The sequence below is a fragment of the Patiria miniata genome, unplaced genomic scaffold (genome assembly GCF_015706575.1).
Source record: "Patiria miniata isolate m_02_andy unplaced genomic scaffold, ASM1570657v1 HiC_scaffold_6, whole genome shotgun sequence".
In the NCBI taxonomy this organism is placed as follows: domain Eukaryota; kingdom Metazoa; phylum Echinodermata; class Asteroidea; order Valvatida; family Asterinidae; genus Patiria; species Patiria miniata.
This window is the reverse complement of record NW_024037073.1, coordinates 14,411,563-14,436,651: the sequence shown is the minus strand read 5'-3', so window position 1 is coordinate 14,436,651 and position 25,089 is coordinate 14,411,563. Positions and strand designations below refer to the sequence as shown.

Below are 25,089 nucleotides of genomic sequence, written 5' to 3'. Positions count from 1 at the left end.
CCAAACCAATCCACCATTTCAAACATTCTGGACATCACTTCACTTCACTTTCACCTATGAAATATCTTGCATCCGCTTCTGCGTCGTCAGATATTACGTAATTTAAAAGGCTTTTGAACATTTCCTCTGCAAATGTTAAACCTTTAAATGGATCTCCCTTTGACCACCAGTCCTTCAAATGTGGTGAATAAATCGTGATACGGCAAACTTGTTAGCGATCTCTGGACGGACTTCCACCTTTAATGCTATACACACAGTAACGTATGGACGCCGACTGAAACACAAAACACACAATGATTATATGGTACGAGTAAAATGCACATTTTATTTTACCATTTGTTTTAATCAATTAATCTAGAGCGTGCTACACGCTGTCACAAAGAGTAGTTTAGAAATGAATGGAGACAATGCAGCCTCTGTCATAGTGCACGACACAATATTCGGTACATTTATAATGCACATTGCTTGATTTTGGTTAAAAAAAAAAGACATCATTTTTATAAAATGGTTTTCAGCCTATTTATTAAGATTTCATGAATTGCTCTGAAAATGCGAGTTACTATTGACATATCATCAGCAAGTGTTGAAAGTGATTGTATAACGGAACTGTGATTCCAACATCTGGGCCCAATTTCATGGAATTTCTAAGCAGGAACTTGTCGCTATTCAGCCAAGAAGCGGTCATCAGCAATGCGGCTGATAATTACTTTGGGTGTGCTTAGTATTGTTCCATTGAAGTGGTTCAGTGGTTCAGCTGACAGAAAATATATGTAGCTCACATATATTCATCGGTAATTGTTTAACTCAACTTGGTTTTGTGCATACATTTCGACACAACATTATACAGATATAAAAACTTCAGCCAACTTTGTTGTGTTCCCATTTCAATTTCTGGCAAGGGTTCATTAACGAGAAATACATACTGTTATGTGCAGTATTATGTTTTAACGGGAAGAAAACTGCCGAAAAGTATAAAATCGTTATTCTCACGACAAATTGGAATAAGAACAAAAACAGTATTAAAGGAATACAAATAATTAACAAAGTTTCTTATTTTTCGTATCGGCTTATTGCTCAAAGCATTTTGATTATGATGCATGTTTACAGAATAGGGTCCGTACGAGTCAAAATACACTTTCTTTTTTAAATAGAGCCCTATAGACCTACACAGACAAAAAGTGCGCAATTTCGGCCTTGCTAAACATTAAGCGATACAAATAAAATACTTTAGACTAATTTTGTTTCGTACCAAAAGCTAAATCTTGAATTCATGACTTGATACATATAGGCTACTACAATCACAACCTTTAGTGCGACGTGCGCTTGAAAAAGATTACAATACACAAATAACACAGTCATGTTTCACACTTGTTGTTTATACTCAATAATGAGTGCATCACAAAACATCAACACCACGGAAATCTATCTAAAATATACAATTTGCATTATTCAAATCTCATTAACTTCACAATATATTTTACAGGCAATAGTTTTCACAAGTATATAAGTAGCAAGGGGGGTTTAACCACTGGCCCTCAAAAACCCTCTCCGACCTTCGCTTTATTATGCATTAGATGCGTTGCATAGACCGTTCCTTTGCATTTTGACGCATGTAACTATGATTATTGCGTCGCACAAATCTAAATTTCCCATACCTCGAACCAAACGGTATAGTTCGCTGCATGCACTCATGTAAACATGAATCTTTTACCACATTGTGAGACTGAATGGTTTCGTGTTGATACAGGGGATATTATGGATATTGGACTTGACACAGTACTTAATCAGTAATTATCCTCAGCGGGCGCGTAACACGCCATTCAACCGTCACATACCCGCACGGACAAGCGACCGTGGTTGCGTATAACAAGGTTATCTCGTGTCTCGCACACAGACGGCAAAACCATAACAGCAGGGCAATTTATCATCATAATGATCCCCACAAAACAGGACAGACTTCACGGGAAAAACATTCCCCCTACCTCTTGCATGAATTAATCTATTTTTACACGGGCAAACATGGCTTTTCCCACAACGTAGTATAGATGATGGAAATCCGGTTTAGTTCCCAACAGATATGAATAATTGAATAAATCCTGCTGAATTTGGTGAAGTGTTGATCAAATCTGCAACCAAATTAATTCATTTGTCATCCTCGAAAATGGAAGATTTTTTCCACCATTCCTTCAATTTAATTCAATTCAATAATGGTTTATTAAAAAACATGTCTCGCAGTTAAAAAGTGAATTGTATGTGAACATAAGATGTGATCTTTTTAATTTAACATTTTTTTAATTGGGAAAAATTGAAATCGTTAAAACACAAGACTGCCGAAGTCACCATTAACCCTTCATTGGTTCTGCACTATTTTCGACACATCATAGGTTAATTCTAATAGGGAAGTAGCGTCCGAGTAGCAATTTGAAATGTTACTGTTTTGTCCGACAACAAGTGCATTATACATAATTCTATTACAATAAAAGTAACTTATAGTGTTTGTACAGCACACCACTGCATGTCAAATTCCCACTGAAATCGCAATTAACCAGTGTTGCTTCTTAGGCCTATATATTATTACACAGGATTGATAAATAAATACGTTGGAACCGTACATTTTTTTAATCGACTTATAGCCCTAACAATTACTCAAAGTGACAAAAATACATGCCGCATGCATTTTTGGTCGGTTTTATATTATACAACGTACAAATAAGACATTACTTTTATTTCCTATAATCAACTTTTAATTGGCGGTGTGCTTTAAAAACTTTTCTTTGGTAACACATTTTGAGCTGCTCGATTCATAAATTTAAATGTTGCAAATGATCAGTTTAGAAATGAAAAGAACTGAACATAGCTGAGTACCGCTGCAAAGTCTGCTGTTAGAGCGAACTTGAACTTGAATTATGTGTGGCACTCACCCCTTAAAGCTTCGACGAGCGGAACATCTTAAAGTAGAGAAACATGTACTCAGGCATATAGAGATATAGAGTTTGGATGGATGGGCAATACTTGCTTGATCAGAATCGTCCGTGGCAATCCAATATTTTGTTTCCGTCTTCTACGGGCGTGCGCTGAAGGTTAACGGTCGATCAAGCGACCTTGTAGCATTGCCGGACGAACTACGTCGGTACGTCCGTCTGACAGGCCGTGCTGACATCAGACACGGAAGCGTGTGATGAGATTAGCGGGCGGGTGAGTCATTTTTTGAGCCGGTGGGCAGGCTTTTAGGACTGACGCTCAGTTTTGGGGCAAGGTTCTTCCACAACTTTCTTTGAATCTTTAAAGGAGATAAGAAGCTTTGGAGAGGCAAAAAGAGTTCGGTGCCTTCACGCGATACGCACTATGTATGCTCATTACGGTTGTTTGGCCCTAGCACTTCACAGTAAAATGCACATCTATAGACCTCACGCATCTTCTTCATCTTACATTTTCCGGTAGTGTCTTTTACAGACCACGTCCCCTTTGATACATGTCATGATCATTTCTGTTCCGTTCTCGTTGACCTCTCTGGTGACGACGTGAGGTGGATCCCCCTTGTCCACCTCCCGTAGGACGATCTTGCCTTCCTCCCATCCGACCTGGGTCAGCTGCTTGTTGCCATTGGGCAGGAGATCCTCGAAGTTCTCGTTGATCTTGAACTTCTGCACGTGCAGCGTGATGACGGGCACGTTCATCTTGATCACAAAGCTGTCTCCCTGTACGACGATGTCGCACGTGGGCGTCATGACCTTAGCGGCCGCCCGCATGGGCAGCATCACCTCCATCTTCCGCAGGTACTCGTCAAAATTCTCGCTCTTTTCCAGCTTCCATTTCCCAGCGAATTTCAACAGTTCAGCCTCGTTCGCCATGGCGCCAGGTCCTGTTTGCAGTTTAGTTGTCGGAAGACGAGTTCAAAGTACGGTGGCGAATATGTTCTATATTACTTCGTTACCTGTTTGTCGATATGTATGGGCTCTGCGGAAACTGTACTCGGTGTTTCTGTTATGGGTCGTCTACTGACCTAGTTCACTGCCGGCCACACTGAGCTCAACACGGCTGGTGGTATACCGCGATGTGGGTTACGCCACGGTCAAGTTTAAGCCACCACACTGTACATCCGTTGCTCTTATAGACTACCAGACTTCCGGATGGAATTCCCAAGCAGTAGACTATAACACCGGCAATCTCAGGCCTAGGCGAAGACGGCTCGATCGGTGGCACAGAAAAAATGACACACATGCGGAACAACTCGGGCCTTTTATTCAGGTTGTGGTCCAGACGACTTTCAACTCATACGCCGGGTATTATTTAATTACTGGGTTTTTTTCCAGCAAGAAACCATTACCATGTCTTGCGTCGTGGCTTCTCTACCAACACTGATGAATAATGTAACGGTACTTAAGCCCCGCGAACCACTCATGGTAGAAAAAAGAACACCGATGTTCAGCCGCTCACTGCCATTATTGACGAAGGTGGGCGGCAATATCAGCGAGTCACGCAATGGTACATGCTTCATTTCGGATCTCGTATTAATAATGTTCCTCCCGTCATCATTCAGTCAGCCGCACCGCGCGCGCTCGAGTCGGAGACAGATCGTCCATTCGTCAATCGCCACCCTCGGGCATGCGCACATAACGCAGCAGTGATGAAACTAAAGACTGCATGCATATACTAGTATATGGCACGAGGATGGTTCTGTAGACGAGGCAAGACCACGATGACAGCTTCAAGGCCAGCGGATACGGACACTGTGGCTAGATATACCATCAAGTTCAACCATGGTCTTCTCATCAGACGTCTAAACGGGAAGTCGCGTGACAAAACCATTATCGTGCATTCGAGCATACCGTTGGTATTACCTAAATAATCTCGTTCAGCCTGCGTTAAATATGAATTATTCTTGGGCACTATAAATCAGTTAGACATAGTGTTACCTCAATTATACACACACAAGAGGGAAAACAGTGCGGTCAGTTTACGATGAATATTACTGCTATTCGGACGTATGTTGTTTCAGATTTACACGTTTGCCGCGTTTTGTTTGTTTGTTTGTTTTATTTGCTTGTTGATTTTTCTCCCTTCTCCCTGCAGTTTTTATACACAGAATTGTCCATGCATTATTAGTGCTGGTACAAAAACGAGCAAACCTTAACTCCACATTACGCCCATCAAAATGATGAAGATGACACAATGTAATCACTGCATCAGGTATACATGTATTGTTAAAAACAGGTAGGGCCCTACAGGCCTAAATGCTGCTTAAGTTACATGCGCGCCCACGAATTAGGATGAGGGGTGTGGTGGACCTTGTGGCTTGGGTTAGTGACTCGTGATCGGAGGGTCATGGGTTCGAATCCTTCTGCTGCTGTCCTTGGGCAAGCGACTTCACCACATTTGCCTCTCGCCACACCCGAGAGCATTTAGCTTAAAAAATGGTACATCGGCAACGGAGGAGTAACCTCCCACCCAGGGGGAAATAGAACACTTCTCAGTCTTTACATTCCAAGGAATTCTAGCATTATCACCAGCCCGGTGAATCAGCTTCAGAGACTTCTCATATTTCACATTTTATGGTTTACAGTTTATGTTGGGCCCCGGGGTTTGCGATTTGGTTGAACTTGGCCGAAGAGATACAGACGTCGCATTCATGCAACCGTGTTGACCCCCCCCCCCCTGAAAACATACAATCAATCAGACATGGCACAGGTGTAAAGAAAAGCCGCATTTGTAAATCACACGCAAGCTGCAGACAGGTTGTTAAATCAACCAAGTGCCGGACATTGCCCCTACCCCCTACCTATAACGCACGCACAAAGCGCGATTGTTGTCAAAATTCCTGCAAGAGCTTTTGTCCTATGGCTATCAAATTTAAAAGCCCAGATAAGGTATGAAGGATATGCGTGTAAATCGGATTGACAATGACCTTGGTCCTGCATAAAGCCTTGATTACGTACCGATAGGCCTACGTGTTCATTAGGCTTGGCGTGTGTTATCGTGCGATGCCCGGATGTCATTTGGGGACGCGGAATTATTTTTACTTTCAGCATGACTTTTTGCCCGCAAGGCTTTTTTTCTAATTTGGCGCCAGGGGTCGCCAAGCCTCATGATGGTACAATATTTAGAGTAACATGACTTAACTTGAAATTAGCCTCCATCAGGACCGAATTGGCTACAGGCATCGTGATTTGAGGAAGAAAAAAGACAGAAGCTACCCAGATTCAACCACAAGGTCCAAGCTCTATAGCTTATACAAGCGAAGTTCACTGGGAATAAAAGTTCTCAGCCGCGTTTTCCCTCTGAAAGCACAAATACCATCTATACCGTACCCTAGCCTTGTCCAAGGCGGTCTCAGTAGTCTGCGGGAGGACACCGTCGTACTGTCCGAGCATACCACTGAAAAATTGAATGCATAGGTGCTGCTGCGGCGGCATACACAACCAGCATTGTTGTTCTTACATCCGAATCTCTGGTCTTGAGCTACTGTGTACGTCTTCACCCGTTAGGCCTACGACAACTTTGGAACAAGTTGACAATAGACGTAAAGTCTGGATGCCCGTTTCGGACACCGCTTAAAGTGCTCATGACATGAATTTTAGTTGGGAACATATTTTGTGCAACTTTCTACTCCTCTTAAACATGTATGAAAACTATTTGACATCCCCTTTTGGTTAACTTTGTAAAGTGAACTTTTTTTCAACATTTAAAAATGTCCATGCTTTTGCTGACAAATGAGGGCGTTGTTGCTGTGATGTAGGAAGACAGGGGTTTTCTGTTCAAATTGTCAACCCAACATTTGCTAATTGAAAACATTTATGAGAAAACTTTGCTCAGTGGCCTGTATTGTACTGAAACAACAACGAATCACCAAAGAAACGAAAATTTACGACTAAAAAAACCCCCCCAGCAAATTATCAAAAATTCTGGCAAATTTAGGTTCTGAAATAGCTGTACAATTGAGGTTTCTAAAATGACATCACATAATGCTCATGAATATGGAAATTTGCATCAGAATAAAAACCAAAAAGGCACCAAAAGGCACCAAAATGCCCTTAAAATGGCAAAAATGAAAATTGAGAATAAGGTTAATGGGGCACAATTGTGTGTATTCAAGGATGGTATTAACACATTACATTACATGGGCCAACTAGTTACAGGGCCGGTGTCATATGAAAATCGGACTCGTATGAATCGGACTCTTTTCCCCTTTTATTGGTTAAACCCTCTCACGTGACCGGTCCCTCTCCTAATTATCTATGCACACACATGAACACACAGACTTGTTTCACATACCTAGTGTGGACTTTCCTTTCTTTTCGTGTAGTTAAGGAACACCAGTGGAAAAACTCATTTTTCTCAAACTGTAAAAACTCTTACAACCCAATTTTTTTTCAATGATTCCCTTTAGTGTTTCTCTTCATTCTGCTACGGATAAACCTAACCCAAAAATGCCTCTAAACCTGTTTTCCAGAAATGGGGAAACACTGTGTGGACGTGGGCAAGTCCACACTTCGTCGCTGCTACCTACATTATGTGGACGTCTTTTGTTCGGAAGTCCACACTGCGTATGTAAGACAAGCTCAGCATGCATGGCATTATGCTGGTTTCTGCGTGCGCGGCAAACGGGTTGAAGACTAGCCTTGTTCAATGCGGTCTCTCGGCTTTTTGTCGAAGGGAGATAATCGGGCCCAACCTCGTCCCCAGTGCTTACTTTATTTCCAACCGCGTTTCCAATAGTAAAGGTAGTGGTGGGCGCGTACTGCTCGACACCCTGGGACGAGGTTGAACCGGGCCCTGCACCCACAATCAACGCGGCTACGTGCGTGTACGACCCTTGTGCGTGTACGACCCTTGTCCGTACGAACGGCTAACACAACCAGCAAGCACACACACGTATACGCGCCGCGTGGCCTGTCGAACGCGGACTAGCTCATGCATGTACTGTGTGTGCATGGCTGTTGTACGAGTACGTGTGTGTACATGTACGTGCGTAGGTGCAAGCATAGCCTCGCTGTATGGTACAAGTTACTTTCTCACTAGCAGCGTACGGGCATCGATATGTGCACGCAATTATGCCTTGCCAAGTTGATTAGGGATTTTCTTATCGGCGATTTTTTTTTTATCGGCGAATCGATAAGCCCAACGCCTTGGTCAAGGCTAGTTGAAGACACGTACGGTATTGAGTGCCTCAGGCCTTCCGCGGATAGAAAGCAAGAACGCCTCCACAAGGCTATACAATGTATACCCTGTATTATACGTATGTAGTGTCGGGCCGCGTCAGTACTACACTTTTTGTCACCCCACAGCTATGACTACCAAAAAAAGTACTTTAGTGATAAAAAACTGTACCAACTCCTTGGTGGAGGCTATCCATTGCCGCCGGTCCCGGCTTCTCTCGGCAATTATCAACTGTTGCGTGAAATTACTTTGGCCTTTTTTTACACGAAAAAGAAGAAACCCAACAAAACAGGCGGGGATGTAAACAGGTTTTAAGTTCTGGTGCAAGGGTCTGAGCGAATGCCAGAGGCATGCACCATCCTTTCCTTATTCTATGGTCCCTGCAGGGAAGACAGGACACCCCCCCCCCCTTGACGCTCGATCGTCTGGGGAGCTGGGATAATATACAGCGAACCAATTGCTAGCCTGACGTTACACCGATGTGAACGTTGTAGCAGGCAGGGTGACCGTAAGGAAATGGCAAAATTCTGCAAGATGTTCTTAAAAAATCTGCCAGATTTAACAAAAATCTGCTAAATCACCTATTATTGCGCGAAATACATTATAAACACTTATACTCACATGTTGATGTTATCAAATTTCCTTAAACAAAAACAAATACTTGTATCATAAAATTTCCTTTTAAAAAAATATCACGTACAAGTACTTTACTGCGTACTAATACAGGTCAGGAAACCTCAAATTGAAGCTTACTTTATCAAAACTAATCAGCTTTATTTTTAAAATCTGCCGTATTTTTCTGTCAGATCGCCAATTTTACAGAATTCTGCTAGAAATCTGCTAAAAAAGTCGTTCTGCTAAATTTTCTGTCAAACTCGTTTGAAAAATTATGTCAAATTTAGCCGAAATTCGGCACCGTGGCAGCAGGTAGCTCAGCGCCGTGCTTATGCTCAGAGGGTGTTCTTTGTCATTTTACTTTAGTAACACAACAATACATGCACAAGGTTCGATCATGCCAAGTGAGTCATGACTATGCCCTCTGATTTTTTTTAATGAAAAGTATAAAAATGAAAAGTATAAAAATAAAAACAAAAGGGGGACGGGGGCCGGGGGGGGGGGGGGGTTCGGGGCCTGCATGCTCAAGGGCCCGACATTTTTTTGAGATTCTAGATGCTCTGTGATGCGATCTGAGGCAATTTCTGACCACTTTAACCCACTTTGCTTGAGGAAAAGTTGGTGGTGTACGCAGTGCCTGCCTTTATTGGAACGTCACTTAAAAAAGAAGGGTTTTTTTTTGGGGGGGGGGGGCATTGCCCCCATTTTCCCCCCACCTGGATCCGCCCTTGGAAGGTGGCCGCATTAGTTTCGTCAATCATGAGAATGAGAGGGAATGACAGGAATGTGACCCGTGTGCTGTCGACAAGTAACTCCGCCTAATCATTTCCTCACGGTTACTTTGCTGCTGGAGAATCGAAAATCATTTTTTTTTTACAAGCGTTTTGAGGAACTCTAGGGAGAAAGAATATTACTGGAATATTCTTGAGACATTATCAGGGCTGTATATTGTTCTCATTCTATTTTTTATTCTGTCCTACAACCAAACTTCCAAAGACGATCTACATCAAGAACAAAATTACCTCTAAACTGTTTAACCGGAGGTCATCACAGACTTGCTCAGATCGCTGAAAAGTGAAATACACTGAGTTTCTGCACGATAAAAAATCCCATAACAAAACATTGACTGCCACCCCTTAAAATCAATGGATAATTCCATACGTGGAGGCATCACACTCACACAAACAATCGAAATGTGCGCATGTGCAGACCGTTCAGAAAAGTTATAAACATTGGCCCACCTCGTGCTCGTGGTGTTAAGCAGTACGCTCCCACTACCTTCTCTCTCATTAGATAGGAAGATGAAAATAAAGTAGGCCCTGGGGTCGAGGTTAAAACATGGCGGACTCCATGAACCGGCAGGTTGAGTAAACCGAATAATTTTCTCAGCAGTTAAAACCATGTTACTTACACGTGCAAACGTTCTCCTGAAGTAGTAGACTAGAGAGTACCTTAAAATATTGATTAAATACCAAGGTAGGTTAAAATGTTAACTTCTTCATTGTTGATAGTTAAATAGATAGCTTACGAAGGTCTCAATTCTTGCTCAACGTTACGGCATTCGTATTCGTAACGCGGCTTTCAACTGTTCTAGTTCAACTGCAAATTAATGCTATCATTACGGAACTGTCTGGTTCCCCGACGTAATAGTATTCAGCGTCATGATCTTTGGCTGTTGGGAACCAGACTATCAACCAAATGTTCCCACTGACTTTCTTTCCCTTTTTATAAAAATCCTCCAAAAGTAAAACCACTGATTTCAAAGCAAAGGGACTAAATTAAATGAAATCTACATAGTACATTGGCCTAAATAAACATGATAAAAAGAACAACTTGATTAAAAAACTAAAAGACTTAAAAATCTATTCAAAAAAAGAAAGAAAAAAAAATTGAGTACTAGTCAGTGCGGCTTACAAATTAATAATGGCAATGCAGAGGTTCGAACCAGCATGACCAGGGTCCCCAGCTCATTGAGCTAACCAGTGCTTATGTCTGTACCAATCGAGTTAATACCGAGGCATTCTGGTTGGCTGGGCAGTTGCAATATAGGCAACATTCGCATTGTGTTTTGAATACAATGCCGTAGCAATAGTAAGTATTTGAAAATTGTGTCACGGCTGTCGTAACAATAGCCACAACGATTGCACAAACATTGCAGTGATTCGGGTAATCCTGTAGTTTAGGACACCTAATGTAATGTTTTAAGTTCCGTTAATAGACTTTTTTCACTTGATATTCAGTCATGTCAGTACGCATGCTAGCTACTTACCTGGTTAGTTTATTAATCAGGAAAACTTAAGTTTCAGCTCTAGATCATCTAGTTATCCTGTAAGCCTAATTTTTGGGAGAAATTTGGGGAGTGTGTGGTCATCATGATCACCAAGGTCATGGTGGTTGCCGGTTGCCGTCCAAAAGTGACCGCAAGATTTTCTCAAGGGCGTGGCGATTGTGTAGTTATGGATTCCCATATCTGGCCATCACTAATATTTCCCTTCAGTGACCTACATGTATTAGCCATCAGAAAGTGATAATATGTCCTAAAAAGTCAAATTTAGCAGGGAAAATATTGAAGTATTTACTGAGAAAACACTTGAAAATGTTCACATCAGTCTCATACAGTTTGTATGTTCAAAATTGGGTCATGAGAAGTCTGCTTAAGGTTGGAGAAGTTACATGTATTTCATATATTTCGGAATTATAGAAAACACTCTTGACTCTAACTTGACCAAAACTAAAGAGGGGCCCGTAACTACACAATCGCTTTTTTCTCATGGTCATGGGTCAGTTTGGAAGATGGTATGAATTGTGTAGACCACTTACAGTGCATCATCAAACAAAATTATTAAATCAGAATATTTTGGTCTGTTACGCAGCGCTGAACAGTCTTTGCGCACGACCGGAACCCTACCACTGCACCATAAGCACATGTTTTTTTTGTCTTGTTCAACTTGATTGTGTTCTCAATTAGAGTGGGTCCAGGCTTCATGAACTGAATGATTGCTATATGATTTTTGATTAGTGTTTCCTTGATACGATGATGGAAATGGAAAAATTTGGCCTAAATGTTTAAACCCACATGTAAACTCTAACAAGTCACTTCAAATCTAATTGGCAAATTTCTGATGAGTATTGAATATTGATTAGAGCCGAGGTTTCCAAGTGCCTTCTAGCGCTATCATTTTTGGGGGCCCTATAATGCTATGGAATTTAAATTCCTGCGATGATAGGCGAGTCACCTTCACCAAAAATTACACTTTCTCATACAAAAATCTCTGAAAAAAAAGCAGCCTTGACTGATCCATATCTTGTTAAATTTTGGGAACACTGTTTTTTTAGGACGTCAGACCAAATTTTGTTTGAGAAATAGAGTTTTCACCAACATCAGATTTTCAACCTGACAAACATTATAAACATTATAAACAGCATACACTTGATGCAAACCTGGGTCCAATTTCATGGGGCTGCTATTGCCTGCTAAGCACACAATTTTCTGCTAACTGAGCCACCGTCTATTTCATGGAGACCGCAAGCAGTAAGCACACAAAAGCACACTTAACCCAGAGCAAAACGTTGCTTAAATCAGTGACGTAACAATAGGAATCTCCATGCGCGTGCAGCCGTTCGCATTTCCAGGTCATAGTGCTTGAGGTTAGCACAATTTTCTGCTGTAGTAAGCACAACGTTTCTGTTAACTGTTTAGCAGTGCCATGAAATTGGGGCCTGTTGCTGACAGTTGTATGCGACGAGGTCACTTTGTAGGTCAAGCAATCCATTTTCTAAAGGGGGGACAATATCTTGATGGGTTGGCATCAATTTGAAAATCTGATGTAAAATACTGATTTAAAAAAAAATGTTGGTCCGTCGTCCTAAAAATTGTTCCCAAATTTTAACGAGATAACGAGTCAGGGTTGCTTTTTTGAGAGATTTTTGTATGAGAAAGTGAAATTCTGGGTGCAAGTAATTTGTCAATCAACTTTGGATTTACAATCCCATAGTGTTACGGGGCCCCAAAAAATGGTAGTGCTAGAAGGCACACGGTCTAGTTCTAGAAGTAGGGTTTCCCAAGCTACACATATGTACATTGTACTGTGACCTTATGATCTTCCGTGGTTATTATAGGGCCTAATATTCAGCCTAGATTTCAAATTTAGGGAACAACTTTTTTGGAAACTTAGCACGTATCGCTGTGTGGCTCTATGGAGGAAGTCCAGTATTTGAAGAAAGAGCACCAATACAATCTCCAAAGCCACAAAAAGTGAATGGGGCTGTTCCAAAAAGTCCAACCTTAGTACCCTGGTCCTGAGGACATGTAAAGTGGATTTTCAGACTTTGTCGAAATGGAATTGCGCCTTTGTGAAAGTGGAATAGTTTAAAGGTCAAAGATTGTGCCTTTCTTTTCCTGCACAATGATTGATTTGAAGATTCAGGAAGAAGTTTCTGAGCTCAACATGTCTTTGGAGGGTTAAATAAGCAGTCTGTTGTGCTCTTAAAAATGTATATCTTTAACATATATGCATTCAGCATGCCAAATAACTCTCTGTACATCCCACAGAATCATGTCGAAACCCAAGAGTGCCGTCTGTAAAACCTGTGGGGGTAGCGAGATAGACACCGACCAGGCACGGGGCAGTGCAGTCTGTGTAAACTGTGGCTCGGTCATTGAGGACAACTTTATCGTTTCGGAGGTCAACTTTGCCGAGAATAGCATCGGGGGAACGTCTGTGATTGGCCAGTTTGTGCCCACAGAAGGTGGGTCAGAGATATCAGGGAATAATACAATAATAAATACTTCACTTGGAAAACCCATCTTTTGATATGCCTTGTTGAGGAGGTTTTCTGCACAGTTTCTGCTCATTCAGAAATGATATAATGACTATGTTAGTTTGCTGTTTATTTGAAAGATAATGCAACACTGAATGTACATTGTTATGCGATTAGTTAACCTACCGTTTGTTGTTCCAGAAAAATCTCCACACTTTCATTGAAATTTAGCAACTTGTGCAAAAAAACACCACCACAAATAATACTCTATGCTGGTGAGATTACAATCAATATTAACCAGATAATATGTTATTTGTCTCTCCCAGGTGGAAAGAGTCACTCTTTAGGAAGTGGCTTCAGACATGGATTTGGCAAGGAATCCAGGGCAATTACTCTTCAAACAGGTAAAATTGAATTGAAACACATAGTATGACAATGCCGTTCTCTTTCTTTCTGTGTCTCATTATGGACTTCATTACTCTCATTCACAGATCTCTATAAACTGACTGGATAGCGTATGCCCATTACACCGTACATTAACTTATTGTTGCTTTTTGACCAGTGCGTCCCCGGTCTTCCAAAAATGGCTGCCGATATACAAACGTTCTACAAGTACACACAAGTACAGCCTGCGCAGTATTAAGATTTGACATGCTTTTTGTTTACGTACACACATTATGATGTTCTAAAAAAAAGGTCAAGTTTCTGCCGTGATTATACTTTCCAAATGTCGCAAAATGTGAATTGCGGCATTCAGAAAGTGAACCACGCATGTCTGAAACACTGTGAACCGTGGCAGACAAAATGTTAACAAGATGTTACAAAAGTGAATCACAACCGCTTGAGAAAAGACCAAGACAGCAAGTTGGCCGTTATAGAACAACGACCCGTCTCCCCAATATGGCTTCAAATGAGTTCATTCTGTGGTTCTCTGTACACTATCCAGTGGTCACGATGTGCCATCTACTTGTTCAAGCACAGAGCCTAGTATAATGAGTATCTGGCATGGTTCCTATTTGCAGGCAAGGGTAAAATCAATGCGCTGGGAGGCCAGCTGCAGTTGAACCAGCATTGTCTGGACACTGCTTACAACTTCTTCAAGATGGCCGTCTCCAAGAAGCTAACCCGAGGAAGAAAAACCAGTCACATAGTGGCTGCGTGTTTGTATCTCGTCTGCAGAACAGAGGGCACACCTCGTATCCTTTTTTTCTTCCCTCATCCTGGTTGGTCAGTGCGGTAAGCATGCACAGTGAGGTCCTTTTGTGTAAGCTTGGGCGACTTCAACATTTTTGGAATCAATCTTGATTCAATCAAGTATGGTTCTATGGGGCCGTATCATAAGTCTGACGCCTCATAGGTCCGACGCCTCATAAGTCCGAAATTTCGGACTTATGAGGCGTCGGACTTATGAGACATAACATTTATTTATTCCGCCTCATGGGTCCGACACCTCATAAGTCCGACGCCTCATAAATCCGACGTCGGAAAAACGAGGCGTTTAATTTGTCGGAGCTATGAGGCATCGGACTTATGAAGCGTTGGACTTATGTAGCGTCGGACCTATGAGGCGTCGGACTTATGAGCGGACCCCGGTTCTATTGCCGGCGAAAAAAAAAGGAAAACATCCATATTCCATAATATTAGTAGTGAATATCAGAAGTAGCGTATTACAGTAGCGAATTGCGAATTCAAGGTAATAAAGGTGTAATATTTTGTGTGTGTTTTCCTGATTGTTGGTGTTTCTTTGATGCCCAGTCCCTGTACTATAGTAATTGGTTTTGAGAATGTCCAGCCACGAGTCCAGCAGATGGTGATACGTATACATGTACTTTCAGATTTGGTCAAGACATTGCTTCACTTATATGCTGAGTAAGAAGTGCCTAGAATTGTTAACAGGAATTGTGACCTGTGTATTTTGGTCATGCCCAGGACAAAGTACAAAGTATGTCAGCATCACATAAATGTTGAAAGTTATAAGGGTTTAAATTTCTATCTGGCAGACAACGGAATCCTATCCGTAACTAAATGTACATGTACTTCATCCTCCCTTTTCTTCACCCATGAGTACAAATGAACATTTTGTCCCTAAGGGAAAAAAAAGGTGTTTCGTTTGAATTTTTCCATGAGTCATTTGCTGTACGTAAGAAAACACCCTAAACCCTCTGTTCCTAGATTGATAAGTCACAGAAGTCTGATTACAAATAGAGCAATAGAATTGGACGGAAAAAAAGTCTTTCGGTTTATATTTCTTGAGTTTGAAGCACAGATTGACAATGCATGGCTTGAAAACACCCGTGTTGTTACGTTCAACATGTTCAACACAGCACTGCCCAGACCTTGACTTTCCAAGCCTGCTTAAGTATGAATAATTACCGCTCTTCACGGTCAATTTATCAATCAATTTCTAATGATAGCCCCACTCAATTAGTACTGGCAGCAAGTGACCAAAGTCTGTTAGTTTTAGGAGGCTTGTAGTAAGGAGTTAACTCCAGGGCGAGCCAATGTATCCGATCATAATGGTAACTGCTAAAAATGGCAAGCTGATACATCAGCTCAATGTCGCTTAAAGGGAATGTACAACATTTGCTTTTGCTGTTATTTTCAGAAATAAATGGATTGGAGGGTAAGTATGTTATAAAAAATATTGTTAAACTGACTTAATTCACGTTTTGGGCTTGTAGATGCTGGAAAAACCAAGAAAACCTATCATATTCTTGAAGTCTGGTTCCCTGACCCCACTTAAGATGAAACGGAGAAATTAATACACTTTGGGGAATTTTAAGGTCAGAGAATAAGTCTAGCAAGCTTGAACCCCTTCACAGGTGTGTAATCAATTGCAAAGAAAAGTCAGAATAACTAAATATGAAAAAGTAGGGACAGTTTTTGAAAAAAGCCAGTTCTCTCCAACGCTGGTCGGCTTACCAGCGTTGGAAAAATACAGTTTTTCTCGAAAATGACAGCACACCAGGAGCTATGGTTTTAAAGGATGCTTTAGACTGTCATTCCCTAACAATTCAGTTAGGTATTACGTGATAATTTGATCATTCCGTTCTTTGATGTTTGCAGTGTTGTATCTTCCCTTTAAGGCAATTAATGTAACTAATTAACCCTAACCTCACCTAAAGCTACAAATACTACTAGTAGTGAACTGTAGTATGCAGTACTTCAGCATATAAGTGGGCACAGCACTCATAGTATTTTCTGGTATTCTTTGCCTGCATACATAATTTCTGCAGTACTAGGTAGTATGTGGTATTTTACCACAAAGTAAACCTAAGGGGGTAAAGGGGACATTATGACCTGGAATGCGCCCAATTGGGCTAGAAAACGCATTTTAAATGAAATGATATTAAATAGAAAGAACATTTAAAAGTAGAATATAAACGTCCACACAACCATCCTTTAAAGGAAATATACATCATTTGCTTTTGCTGTAATTTTCAGAAATGGATGGAATTGGGGGGTTGGAAATATATAGCAAATATAGTTACACTGACTTTTTGAGGTATTGGGTTCAAAAATGCTATAAAAACCAAGAAAAACAGTCATTTTCCTGTAGTCTGGTTCCCTGACTCCATTTAAGAAGAAACAGAGCAGTTTACATACATTGGGGAATTGTAAGGTCAGGGAACCAGTCTAGCTGGCTTGTACCCTTTCATAGGTGTGTAATCGATTGCAAACAAGTGCGATGGTCAATTGGGGCCAGTATTTGAAAAAAAGCCAGATTTTTCCAACGCTGATCGGCCGATCAGCGTTGGAAATTGATACAAAAATACCACTTTTCTTGAATATGACAGTATACCAGGTACCATGATTTTACAGGATGCTTTACACTGTCATTCACTAACAGTCCAGCAAGGTATTTCAAAATGATTTGGAAGTTATATTTTTTGATGTTTGCAAATAATGTATTTTCCCTTTAAAAACTGGGCTTTTTTGTGTTATTCTTGCAAGAATGAATTTCGGGGTCACAATTTTGTCTCCGAAAAATCGAGCTGTTGAGTGCTTGTTATGATTCAGCCGCATAGTGGTTCGCATTCTTTAACAAAAAGTTGACAGAAACAACCTGGCCAGGTCTTCGCTATGATTGTTTAAATTCCTTGTGGTCACGCTGTCTAGATACATTTTTGTAAGGTGAACACTGTGCTAGTCATCCAGCAGGGCCTTTGCCCATGCTGCCTGTTTGCAGTTTCCCTAACACCACATGTCTTATCGTGCTTTGATAGCAATAGTCCGCCCAGAAAAGAACCCTATAAAACCGAATACCTCAATATTTTTGTGGCGGTATATACCGTGACTCTCAAAATCCAGTACGGCACACGCCACACATGCGTTTAACAGCCGTAGATAGCGTGCAGCCAACGTCTTTGTACATTTGTTATACATGTTCATTTGTTGTACACCACTCTGCGGTTTGATACATTTCTCGTTCATAAACATGACTACACCTCTAAGTGTTCTAGTGGCTTATTTCCGGACCGTTGACAATGGTATGCGCTCGCGTACACAGGCTTGAGATATTTTTTGACTGCCCCCCAAATTATTTCCTTGCCCCCCCATTTTTGTTTTATATACATAAAAAAATTAAAAACAGAGTTAGTACTTAGAACGCTGTAGCAAGTTCACAATTGTGTCTGATCTGTAATGGAAATGAGTATGCATCGTTTGTGCACAAATTATAAGCGTTTATTCCAAAGCTGAAGGCCCTTCCAAAACGCTGCCATTTTTTCAGTTAATTGCTCTATCCTTGGCTTTCCTTGATCGCCCTGGGACAGAATTCACCTGATTCATGCTCAATTTGCGGTCCAAAAATAATATTTGGCTTTCAATCAATTAAGAGGTCGATTGCTGCAAGGGGGGGGGGGGTGGATGGCTGGCTGGCTCACAACGGAAGTCCAGCTGAAAGGGACGATTTCTTCCTTCTGTTTGCATCAGTGAGCCTTTGAGATATTTTATTATCCACGGTACATTGCTCAGAATGATTTTTACTGTTGAGAGCTTTTTAATTGGCGGTGCACCACATCAGTAGCTTGCAGGTAAACGTCCACAAACAAACAACAAAAAATGACCACAGTTAATCAATGAATCGGCGCTTGAAATGCTCAAGCCAAAATAAACTTCCTGCGGCCTTTGGCACTGTGGAATTTGACAATTAAAAACTTATCCCAAAGGATGGTGCATTAGCGGCCTTGAAAGGAGACGGACCTTTGGGGGGGGGGGGGGGGTGAGGAGTGCATACACTGAGTGATTCCCCCCCCCCCCCTCAAGCACTGATGAATGAGTTGCAGAAAGACTCTGTGGTAATCCTATGCCCCTTGGCTAGGATTAACGTTTGCGTGACTGTGGTCATCGGACGTACTGTATGGTGGCATGGTTTATTGCACCGTTTTCGTCTGTGATAGTCTTTCACTGCATTATATATCTTGAAGTTAGAAAAACTGTAATTTACCTGATTTTCATACAAGTAATATGTTACAGTTATTATCTTTCTTTTTTTATCATTCTGAGTAGAACTGTCCGTGGGCAGTCATTAAAAAAATGTTTCCAAAATGTGTCCGAAGCCAGGCCAAATTCTTGAGATTTATGTACTACCTGTACGTGTATTTGCTCAACTAGCACACAATCAAACTTTAAGGGGGTGGCTAAAGGCATATGAGGCCGAGGAGCTACATCATGTGCATAATGAACACATACATAACTCTGTAATTTTGGAAAAAGAGTGCTGTGGCCTCGTGGTCTGGAGCATTGAATTTGTGGTCTGTGGTTAATTCTGCAGGTTGTGGGTTCCAGTCCAGCCTGGGGTCTTGGTGTGTGTGCCCTTGAGCAAGGCGCTTTGTCAGATTGCTTCTTTCCGCCCAGGAGTAGATGGGTACCTGTGAGGGCTGTGTTGGTTAGTGTGGGAGTTTGATAACAGCCAAGAGCGCTGAAATGGCTGCCTACATGTACCAGCCATGTATACTCCCAAGGGAGTTGAGACAGTTTCAGGAGTGTTTGCCTGTTGAAACAGGGAAAATAATAATTGTAAAGCGCTTTGATACCCCGTTGCTGCGTAAAAGCACCATTTAAATGCTTTCTTTTATATTTATGATTATCAATTTTCAGATCACAGATTGTTTCGCAGTTCAAGAAATTGCTGCAAAGTATCAGTTTTAATTTTAAGTTGCAATGAGCCTAGTTGTGGTCTTGCATGCTTTAACAAAAAACATTGGAAGTACCTGAAGAGTGTTTGTAGTGAATGCCCTTACATCTGAATTGTTTTTGTCTCAAAAGCTTATGTATGTTGTATGCCATGTTTTCCACAATTGTGTGTCTTGTATTCCTGTGGAAGTTCCTCCCTTTGTTGTCTCTTGTCTTCAAGAGATAATTGAAACAAGAATTCTGAGAAAAAAAAATAGGATTTTGATTTTGGAGTGCAAATGCAATACTATGTTGTGTGTTGTCCAACCTGCATCCCCCCCATAAAAAGCATGTTTGATTTAATGCAAAAGCCTTCATGAATACTAAATGCTCATTATAAATATTGTGTCCAAATTGATTGGTTTATTTTCTTTATATTTTAATATCTTTTATTTCAAATTCAGAGAGACCTTGACAGGTCTTGAAATAAATAAGTTAGGCATACTGACAACACTTCCAGTCTTGAACAGAAAGATTTTCTGATCAAATTCAATAATCTGGTGGCTTGCACGATGTCACAATTTCTCCAGCATGCATCCAGCTGTCCAAGGCATGAGGCATGTGCTACTTGTCTTAATAGCTCCCTCACTCTCTTTCAAGTTAAATAAAGTAATAAAAAAGAAAAAAAAAGAAAAGGAAGAAAAGAGGCTGCCTCACAAGACGAAAGTGACACAGATAAAAAGCCGAGTTCACTCACATGTATGTGAATCAGAGCTTGCAGTTTCTCCCTGAAAAAAAAATCCCAAGACACACCACATACTGAGTGTGCTTCTGTCCCTTGGGTACTGTTTTCATGCTGCAATGTTTTACGATGTTTTTCTTACCCTCTTAATAATTCCGGGCAAACGTGCTCGTGCGAGCAGACGCATCCTCCCGTGGATGGTTTATTTTCATTGAAGTCTCTCTCGACACTTTGGGAAACGGGTATCTCACCCGTTAAGTAATTCCAGCGCACGGCCAGCCTTGCCTAAAATGTAATCCACAGACGTTTAATGCCCAATAAATGGTGAAAGCAAATAAGCAAGGGCTTTCAGGCTGGCTTTGTAACGTCTTCACTTACACTGCCCGGAGAGAGCGATTCAAGCGTGCCAACAATTTGATAAATGCGAATAAAATTTACTACAGACACTATATTAAATCTCATGATTTAATACTGTTTGTAGTAACAGCTGAGCCGAACCGAAAACATTTTTAGTATTCAAAGTATTACATGTGTGCATATATTTTGTATAAACAATCAGATGGGAGGCTCTAAATTTTGAAGAAAAAAAAAGAAGTCTGTTGAGAGTAGATATAATAGAAATGTAAACATGCATTAGGGGGAGATGCTAGGTGAATGGCTATTAGCCATGTTGGCACCATTTAAATGAAAGTGTATACATGTACCTGCAGCGGATATCCATGCACCATATAGCCCTATTTTAAAGCTATAGTCCATCGTTTGCAGCCATCCGAAAAGTAACTGGCGGAATTATTGTTGAAAAACAAACTTGGTTGAAAGATAGTAAGGGAACTAAACTCCCTGTGAAAATTTTCTTTCTGGGAAGCTGTCATTTTGAAGTAATCAACGAAAGAAGGCATTTCCAACGGTGATTCTTAAGAAGCACCGTAGGAAAATTTAAATTAGTAGTTCGTTTTGTTATTCAGCGCAGCGCGCACAAGTATTGGAACGACGCACACACGCGCGTGGTTGTTATAATTCCTCGGATCAGTGCGCGACGTCGCGTATAGCTGCAATTCAAAACAATTCAAAACATGATTCAGTAACTTTTGATTTGAAATTGAGATCTTAGAATGCTGTTTTTCTCGGAATGTACAGCTGAAGCTTAGCTGAAACTTCATCAGGTTAGTTGCTCAGTATCCTTCATTAGATTTTGAACTCTTTTGTTGCTTCAAACGAACAAAATGCACAAATTACAAATGATGGACTGTAGCTTTAAGCACATGTAATGTCCCCATGTGTTCAACTTCAATCTATAGATTCATTACATGCTGTATGATACCTGCGCCAGTTTGCCTTGCAGTGAAACCTTCCTGAATACCCCAAATATTTTCTACTACATGTGTACAGAAACCATGCGGCACAAACTTTGTTCTTTTTACTTTGAAGTGGTAAGGCCAAAAAAAAACCCAGTTCTGCTTCCGATTACATGGCATTGGAAAATAGGGTAGGTAGGGAATTTTTTTTTTTTGGGTGGGGGGCAATTTGTGTGTGTGTGCAATCATATGGAGGTGTCTGCGTGTAGTCAAGAGTAAAATGTAGTAATTGAAGGTTTTCGTTTTTTCCCCTCATTTTCCCCAAAAAAAATTAGGGTAGGGGCTGTCAAAATAGGTTAGGTAGGGTGACAGGAAGCAGAACTATTTTTGTTTTTGGCCTAAGCCCTATGTTTAAGGTAATATACAACATTTACGTTTGCTGTAATTTTCAGAAATGGATGCATTTGGGGGTTAGTATTTTGAAGAAAATATTGTTAGACTGACTTGTTTTAATGTTTTGTGTTCATAGATGCTGGAAAACTAAGACAAAAATGGCTGTTCTTGAAGTCTGGCCCCCTGACCCTACTTCAGACAAAACAAAGCAATTTATAGACATCGGGAATTGTCAGGTCAGGGAACCAGACTACATGTAGCTGGCAAAATGTGGATTAACTAAATGTGGTGAAAGGGGGGTAATATCTGAAAAAAAACCAATTTTTTTTCCAACGATGGTCAGAAATTGATACAACAATTTCACTTTTCTTGAAAATGAAAGCACACCAGGTGCCATGATTTGACAGGATGCTTGAGACTATTATTCACTTACATGTACATGTACAGTCAAGTCAGATATTTCATCATAATTTGGTAGTTTTGTTTTTTTGATGTTTGCAAATGTTGTATATTACCTTTAAGTAGTACATTGGCTAGGTTCAACCTCCCTAAATCCTGAAGAAGCCTACAAAACCTCCAGATGGATTTGAAGAATCTTGAAACATAAAAAAATGATTTTTTTTTCACGTTTTGGGCTTGTAGTTGCTGGAAAAACCAAGAAAACCAATCATGTTCTTGCAGTCTGGTTCCCTGACCCCACTTAAGATGAAATGGAGCAATTTATATACTTTGGGGAATTGTAAGGTCAGAGAATCAGTCTAGCAGAATTGTACCCCTTCTCAGGTGTGTAATCAATTGCAAAGAAAATGCGGAATAACTAATTATGAAAATTCGGAGCAGTTTTTGAAAAAAAAACCCAGTTTTCTCCAACGCTGGTCGGCCGACCAGCGTTGGAAAAATATAATTTTTCTTGAAAATGTCAGCACACCAGGAGCCGCGATTTTACAGGATGCTTTAGACTGTCATTCCCTAACAATCCAGTAAGGTATTTCGTGATAATTTGATATTTCATTTTGTGATGTATGCAAATGTTGTATCTTCCCTTTAACTTGTTTCCATTCAGATATGCTTTTGGATCTGAGTGACTTACTTCAGGTAAGATGAATTGTTTTTTTTCCCTTCATTTTTTGGGGGGGCCATTTTCAGCAAAACTGAAGTCTCACTTTTCTTGGAAAACATTCCTTTTACAGCTGTTGGCAGCAACTTCGGTTCCTTAAAGTTTGAAACTGCTTCATCACTCATTTATCCCTTAATTTTTAAACATGGAATGTACATGCTGTGTGTATGTATATATACATTGTTTTCTTTTCAAAATTTTTAAACACATTGTCAAGGCTGTTTTGTTTCCCCCCAACAGGTAAATGTTTATGTGCTGGGCAAAACATACCTCAAGCTGTCCCAAGAACTTCACATCAATGTGCCTGCAATTGGTAAGTACACGCATACATATGTACGGTAGGTCTATCGCTTTTGATCTGAAAACATTGCAGTATTTTGCTTTTTTCCCTCGTGGTTTGTCGTTTTTGTTGAAGTTATCTTCTTGAGACATTCCAAAACAAAACTACACGGTGAGTGAAAAAAGCGAAACCCAAATGTCGGGACCATTGTTTTAGTGAAGTTCTGCCTGTAGTACTTTGAAAATCTAGGATATGAAAGCCCAATTCATAAGCTTTCTTTTAGTACAAGAATCATTCAAATCACTCATGTACTTTTCAAGTTACGGGATTTTAAACACAACCACCGTTTTAAAGTTCTGCCCACAGATCACAAAAAAGGTGTGCATTCTTTCAGCAAAACGAAAACAATTCTCACACATCCCTATGTGATTTGTTTTCGATTTGCTGGAAGAACACTTACCTTCTTGTGATCCGTGGACAGAACTTTAAAACAGTGCTTGTGTTTAACATTCCATAACTTGAAAGTACATGTACATGAGTAATTTGAATGATTCTTGTACTAAAAGAAAGCCTATGAATTGGGCTTTCGTATCCTAGATTTTGAAAGGGCTACATGCAGAACTTCACTAAAACAATAGTCCCGATATTTGGGTATCCATTTTTTTTTACTCGCCCTGTATAGGGTAAAACATGATTACAAAATGAACAACTATTTCATTCAGCAACAGAACAGGGAACAAAGATGATTGACTGTTATTAGTTCTGCCTGCTAAATCCTCTCAGGTGGGAAATGTGTATTACTATTCTGTACCTGACAGTACAACCACAGCAAAGCTATTAGACAAAGCCAAGAAAGAACAAGAACAAATTCATTTCAGTTGTGTCAGGGAAACCCAAGTTTATTATAGTGTAAATAAGTACAGCAGATTGGTGATAAGATTGTTCAGTTTGATGATAAAGGCATGAAATTTGGCACACAGTCAGAGTATGTCATGGGAAAGATATTTGGCAATAGGGCCATCGCAGATTTGTCCTTTGAAAAAAATATCACAGGATAACAAGAAATTTTCAAAATTTTCAAAATGGCGGCCATTGCATGTTATTCTATGATTTTTTTTCCAAAGAACAAATCTGCGATGGCACTATAGCCTAGTATCTTTCCATGACATACTCTGACTGTGTGCCAAATGCCATGCTTTTATCATCAAATGAACAATTCCATCATATTGTGCACCAATCTACCTGACATGCCTGACTACATTGTTTAATTTATTGTGGGTTTCTTAATTACGTGTACAATAATTGATTATACTTGAAAACACTAAGTCACAAGTTCACAACTTGACTTTCATGTACAATTTACATTTTTAAGCATCAGGATTTCATAACATGGTTAAATGTGACTGTTAGTCTGTTCACAACTGTATGTTGTGGGTCTGGGGTTTGATATCGCGACCCTGTTGCTTGTGATGAAATAGTTGCATGGAAATTTCTCAAAGCTTAGACTCTGTGTTTTTTTATTCAGAGATAATTATTAAGTACTTATATGCATCTTTAATGTCGCTGTTTTCATCTGTCGAGCAGCTGGCTTGCATGGGCATACGTAAAGGCT

At 40.4% G+C, this 25,089-nt stretch overlaps 2 protein-coding genes across 2 annotated transcripts in view; one reads left to right on the top strand and one right to left on the bottom strand.

The window, feature by feature from the left end:
* Nucleotides 1-297: 297 nt before the first annotated feature.
* Nucleotides 298-4,623, bottom strand: LOC119742395 (fatty acid-binding protein, liver-like). Its single transcript, XM_038218292.1, has one exon. The coding sequence runs from the start codon at nucleotides 3,849-3,851 to the stop codon at nucleotides 3,426-3,428; it is 426 nt and encodes a 141-aa protein (XP_038074220.1). The 5' UTR covers nucleotides 3,852-4,623; the 3' UTR covers nucleotides 298-3,425.
* A 5,454-nt stretch (nucleotides 4,624-10,077) lies between these two features.
* The window catches only part of LOC119742393 (transcription factor IIIB 90 kDa subunit-like), a 56,351-nt gene continuing 41,339 nt past the window's right edge, over nucleotides 10,078-25,089 (top strand). Inside the window, exons 1-6 of the mRNA XM_038218290.1 lie at nucleotides 10,078-10,248; nucleotides 13,325-13,521; nucleotides 13,860-13,937; nucleotides 14,556-14,729; nucleotides 23,144-23,175; nucleotides 23,438-23,510. Coding sequence (XP_038074218.1) covers nucleotides 13,329-13,521; nucleotides 13,860-13,937; nucleotides 14,556-14,729; nucleotides 23,144-23,175; nucleotides 23,438-23,510 — 550 coding nt within the window. The 5' untranslated portion in view covers nucleotides 10,078-10,248; nucleotides 13,325-13,328. The remainder of the gene's footprint in view (nucleotides 10,249-13,324; nucleotides 13,522-13,859; nucleotides 13,938-14,555; nucleotides 14,730-23,143; nucleotides 23,176-23,437; nucleotides 23,511-25,089) is intronic.